Source organism: Chiloscyllium plagiosum, chromosome 13, assembly GCF_004010195.1.
Source record: "Chiloscyllium plagiosum isolate BGI_BamShark_2017 chromosome 13, ASM401019v2, whole genome shotgun sequence".
NCBI lineage: Eukaryota > Metazoa > Chordata > Chondrichthyes > Orectolobiformes > Hemiscylliidae > Chiloscyllium > Chiloscyllium plagiosum.
Genome location: NC_057722.1, coordinates 43,928,120 through 43,933,448, shown reverse-complemented (window position 1 = coordinate 43,933,448; position 5,329 = coordinate 43,928,120). Strand labels below are relative to the sequence as shown.

The 5,329-nt window shown below is 46.2% G+C and overlaps 1 protein-coding gene across 1 annotated transcript; it reads left to right on the top strand.

Annotated features, from left to right (window-relative positions):
- Nucleotides 1-3,060: 3,060 nt before the first annotated feature.
- LOC122555952 (transmembrane epididymal protein 1-like) lies at nt 3,061-4,469 on the top strand. The gene has a single exon (XM_043702253.1). The coding sequence runs from the start codon at nt 3,298-3,300 to the stop codon at nt 4,204-4,206; it is 909 nt and encodes a 302-aa protein (XP_043558188.1). The 5' UTR covers nt 3,061-3,297; the 3' UTR covers nt 4,207-4,469.
- Nucleotides 4,470-5,329: the final 860 nt, after the last annotated feature.

Genomic DNA, 5,329 nt, shown 5'->3' with positions numbered 1-5,329 from the left:
ACAAGGGATGAATGCAGATTTCTCCAGCTTCCTCATTTCCCCTCCCCCCACCTTATCTCAGTCCCAACCCTTGGACTCAGTACCGCCTTCTTGACCTGCAATCTTCTTCCCGACCTCTCCACCCCCACCCTCTCTCCGGTCTATCACCCTCACCTTAACCTCCTTCCACCTATCGTATTCCCAGCATCCCTCCCCCAAGTCCCTCCTCACGACCTTTTATCTTAGCCTGTTTAGCACACCTTCCACATTCCTGAAGAAGGGCTTATGCCAGAAACGTCGATTCTCCTGCTCCTTGGATGCTGCCTGACCTGCTGCGCTTTTCCAGCAACACATTTTTAAGCTCTGATCGCCAGCATCTGCAGTCCTCACTTTCTTTTAGCAGGGCCAGCCAATCAAGTCAGCCAATCTGACATCCATCAACTTTGGAAGAACTGTTAGAATCCCCCAAAGTTATCGGCTGCACACTGACCATCAGGCTCTATCAGTCATTGAATGCCTTTCCTTCATTAATAGGAAGGAATGCCACTCTATTAATATATGTAACAGGTTGGTGCCCACCACCAATGGACCTTCTAAGAGAATGCTCAGTATGTTGGAAGCAATCACACCACCCACTTTTTGAGGCACTTCCAGGTTCCTCAGTTTTTCACTCCTATCATTTTAACTCCAACCTTCAGGTTAGATTCTTGGTATTTAGGACTGCCCAACAAAGAGGTGGCTCCTGACTCCAGTGAGGAACCTGATGATGAGAGTAAAGCAGAGATACAATACCAGTCACATGACAACTTGAGCCACCATTGAGCTGACCATAAGGTTCCTGAAAATTAAATTCTGCACCTGGATCATTCCATTGGGGCATTTTAATGTGCCCCAGCAAGGATTTCCTGGATTCAGTGGTCTACAGTGTACTGTGTAACTAGTTATGTTGATGTGGGAAGAGTCATCTGAACCTGTGTATATGGGCAGTACCCATATCATTGCATCTTCCACATTGCCCTCATATCTTCCAAGGTACTGTCATTAGTTTCAGCATCATCTTCCTTCTATTCTCCTTCCCATGCTCCGTGAGAGCTTCATTAGTTAAAGCCTCCCTCCTCTGTATCCTTCCAGTCCACTCTCACTCTCCAGTCTTGGTTTTAATTGTTTGAGATCCGGATTCCTGTGCGCAGGGTCATCCAGGTTCCTTTCCAGCAAGCTGTGGTATTCCTGCACTTCCAGGGGGCTTCCAACAGTTGGTGGAAATGTTGACAAAATGAATAACACCTTTAGTATGGATATTGACACGCACAAGGCGGAAGTGGATACTGCAGATGCTGGAAGTTAGAGTCAAGATTAGAGTGGTGCTGGAAAAGCGCAGCAGGTCAGGTTGCATCTGAGGAGCAGGAAAATCAACGTTTCGGGCAAAAGCCCTTCTCATTACTCATGCTGACTGTCCGACTGCGCTTTCCCAGCACCACACTCTGGACTTTAATCTCCAGCGTCTCCAGTCGTCACTTTCGCCGAGTCCGGTTGTGAAGCTGACCCCATCGCTGCTGGCTGTCTCTGCATTCACCATCCGCATTTACTTGGTTGGGAAGAGGTGTCCTTGCAGATAAGGACCTCCCTCCTTTATTGAGTAGCTTTAAATTAAGCTATCTCCCTTTCCACTAGTGCTGCCTGATTGCAAGTCTCATTTTACTTATCCTTGAGGAGAGACAATGATTTACTGATCTTTGGCCTTCCCAGCAGAGTAGTAGTTGGTTAAATATTTGTGATTAATTACATGATTTGTCCAGTATCAGGTTTCAATGGCCCTTTTATTGTTCCAAAGTAGTTCTTCTCACTGTTATGAATAAGCCCCTCCTTTCAATGCATTCACAGTAAAATGCTTTCGTAAGTGTGCAATTAAAATAATTTAAAAGGTATTTCTGAATGTATAGAGGAAGTGGTATATTTCTTTTGCATAAGTTAATAGTATTAACACGTGCATACACTCTCAAACAGGTTGTGCGCCAGCCGATACCAGATCTAAACAAATCAACATTGCCCACAACTAACCATCCCAAATCAGGGAAATATAAGGCCCCTTTAATTTACAAAGCAATCCTAGATAATTTAAAACCCAGCAGAGGTCTCTCCAACGTCCACAGAGGCGCACCACAACTTTCACAAGTCTGACGGTTAGATGTAATGGTGCTGGGTGGAGTCTCAGTCGTACTGAGAGATACTGAGACCGCAATATTGATCGCATTCAGCCGCTCCATCTCCAAGGCCTCTAGGGGCAATGTCAGAAAATCTTGTAACCTGCTTTCTAACGTGTTGTGCCATTCCCAAAGTCAGTATCTGTTGCAGTTATTTTTGATTAATCTGTTCGAAGATGTTGTGATACACCCGGGTCTTGAACTCACCTCTTCTGTCTCAGTGAGGATACTATCTCTGCAGCCAAGACCCTAAAGACGTTCCTGTCCCGTTTACAATCACGTAACAGGTTGCAGTTACTTTAATCAACCTGTTTATGACATCCCGCTCGATCAGGTGGGACTCAAACCCAGGTGTCCTGGACTCAGAGGTATGGGCACTACCAGTGAGTCACAAGACCCCAGAATCAGTTGGAGAATGACTTTCAGCACCTGGTTCAGCGAGCGTAGCGTCCCATTTAAAAGATACAGGGCGATTCCTACAGTCACTTGGCTGCACGCTGCAGTCATTGAAATCGGCAGAATGCACATACACAGTGTGTATGTATAGCCCGCAGCTGAGAGAGAACCTGTACAGTGCGATCCCACATCGGCATTGCCGCTCCCGTTTCCAGCCAGCCGTGTGCAATGTTACAGCTCAAACCGTAACCACAGAGTTACAGCAGTGTTTAGCGATAACAACATCTTAATTTTTTTTTCAGGGGAGTGCTGGTTTGGGGTTGGTGTGGGGGGGGAGGGGGTGGGAATGCTTTTCACAAAACCTCACAAGAATCGAGTTTCAAAACAACACACTTGGGACAAAACACATTTCAGCAGTTTTCCAGGTGCCCCGTGTCAAAAGTGTGTGTGGGGGTGGGGAGTTTTTATACAACGCTGTCACTTTGTTTATTGCACTGAGCTCGGTTAAAAGTCATTCACTTTCCACTTCACGGCGGCGGGGGGTTGACCTTTTTAAAAGTTGACAGCTCTCGAAACAGGTGCTTCGAGAAGGGAAGCTGGAAAGGCGTTCCCAGGAAATTGCTTAAACAAAAAAAAAGCAGCCTGCCTCTCCGTTTGTGGTTTGACAGGTTCACCGCAGCAGGGTCTCTTCATTCAGGCAAGAAAGCACCTCAGCTCTAAGATGGGCACCTTCATTGGCCACATCTCGCCGGGCCTGGCTTTCCTTTCCTTCGGGGTTCTCTACGCCTTCAAGTACTCTCTGATGGTGCTCCGGGGTGAGGAGATCCAACTTGTCTCCCGCTCCCGGCCACGTGGATTCCGGGGTTGTTTGAAGCGGATTCCAGCTGAAGGGGTGATGAAGATCGTATACGGTACCCTGGCAGTCATGGCAGAGTTTTTTTATCCACCCGGAGTGTACAAACTGGTTATTTATAACAAGGAGAAGCCTGACTACCCCTTTATCCACCCCAATGAGTGGCAGCATGTCACCATGTATTCCTATTTCGCCCTGAGTGGCTGGATGGACATTATTAGCCAGGCCTGTCTGCCCAGACGCCTGTTCCTGTTGGAAAGCATAGCCATCACCTTGGCGTTTTACATCGAAGCGCTACTGCTTTACTCTCACATGCACGGCAAGGAGAGGGTAGAGAACTCCGTGCACACCTTGCTGCTGCTCGCCTGCTTTCTGGTCTGTCTGATCCTGACTGCTGAGATCTGGAGACCGAATGACCACATCCTGTGGTTCACCAAGACCTGCCTGGTGATGACCCAGGGCACCTGGCTGCTGCACGCCGCCTTCATCCTCTACAGACCCTTCATGGGCAAAGCCTGGAAGAGCGACGACATGGCCAACCTCATGTTTGTTACCAACTTTTTCTGTTGGCACATCGCACTGAACATTATCCTGCTGGTGGTCATCTTCTCACTCACCGCCCTGTGGTACCGCCGCTGTGACCATGTTTTCCAGGAAGCCAAGAGGAAGGTCAGTCTCCACCTGAAGAGTGCGGATGGCACAGGCCTCCCATTGGAATATACCAAACTCCAGCCCGACGAGGAGGAGACGCAATTACTGCAAGAATGTGATTTTTAATGCCCCAGGTTCGGCGGGAGGGAAATGTGTCTGATCCACAGTGCGCCTCTCACTTCAATTTCATCAATACCTTGAGCCAAGACTCAGAAAAGGTTAATTAATCTCTGTATTTCTTTAAACTATGCAGGCCAGGCAGGTAAGAAAGCCACCAATATTGTGTCCCTTACAGCTCTTATGGACTGTATTTTTGAGTCAAGATTAGAGTGGCGCTGGCAAAGCTGCCCTGATATCATCGATTTTCCAGCTCCTCGGATGCTGCCTGACCTGCTGTGCTTTGCCAGCACCACTCTAATCTAGACTCTAATCTCCAGCATCTGCAGTATCCACTTTCACCTGGTATTTTTGAGTCGTTTGTCTTTGTTATAAATGTTTAGAGGTGTTTCTCAGCTGCTCTGGAAAAAAAAGTATTTGAGTATTTATACAGCGACCTGGTTTGCATTATGATGCTTTTCAGACTGAATGTTTAACAGCTACTATGGTGGCTAACTTCATTATTCATTAGCACATAATTCCCATTATTTGTGTTGACTATCCCTTCTCTATAAATAATTCAAATTTAGTAATTTATTTTTTCTCTCTTGGATAATTTTCCCCATACCCACTTGTCCCTTAAAGATACTGGCTATGTATTTTTGTGGATATTTAAACAGGTACCAGTGAAATAGCAGCCCGTTTTAATATCTACCTGATTTATTTCTTCATTCAAATCAATACAGCCAAAACAAGCTGCCAATTTTTATTTATTCATTCATAGAATCAGAGCATTGCTTGCAAGGCTAGCATTTGTGGCCCATCCCTAAATGCCCAGACATTCAATCACATAGGCCAGACCAGGTAAAAACAGCAAATGCCCTTCCCTCAAGGGCATTAGTGAACCAACTGGGTTTTTCCTGACAATTGGCAGCAATGTCATCGTCTTCATCAGTCTCCTCACTGAGGTATTTTTTTTAAATTGAATTCAAATTCCACCATCTGACATGATGAAACTTAAACCCTGGTCCCTGGAAATAAACCTGATTTTCTGGATTAACAGTCAAGCAATATTAGCAATAAACCATCACCTCCCCTGCTAATGCCTATTTTGCACAGTTATCCAGGATGAATTTGCAGTGCACAGCCTCTT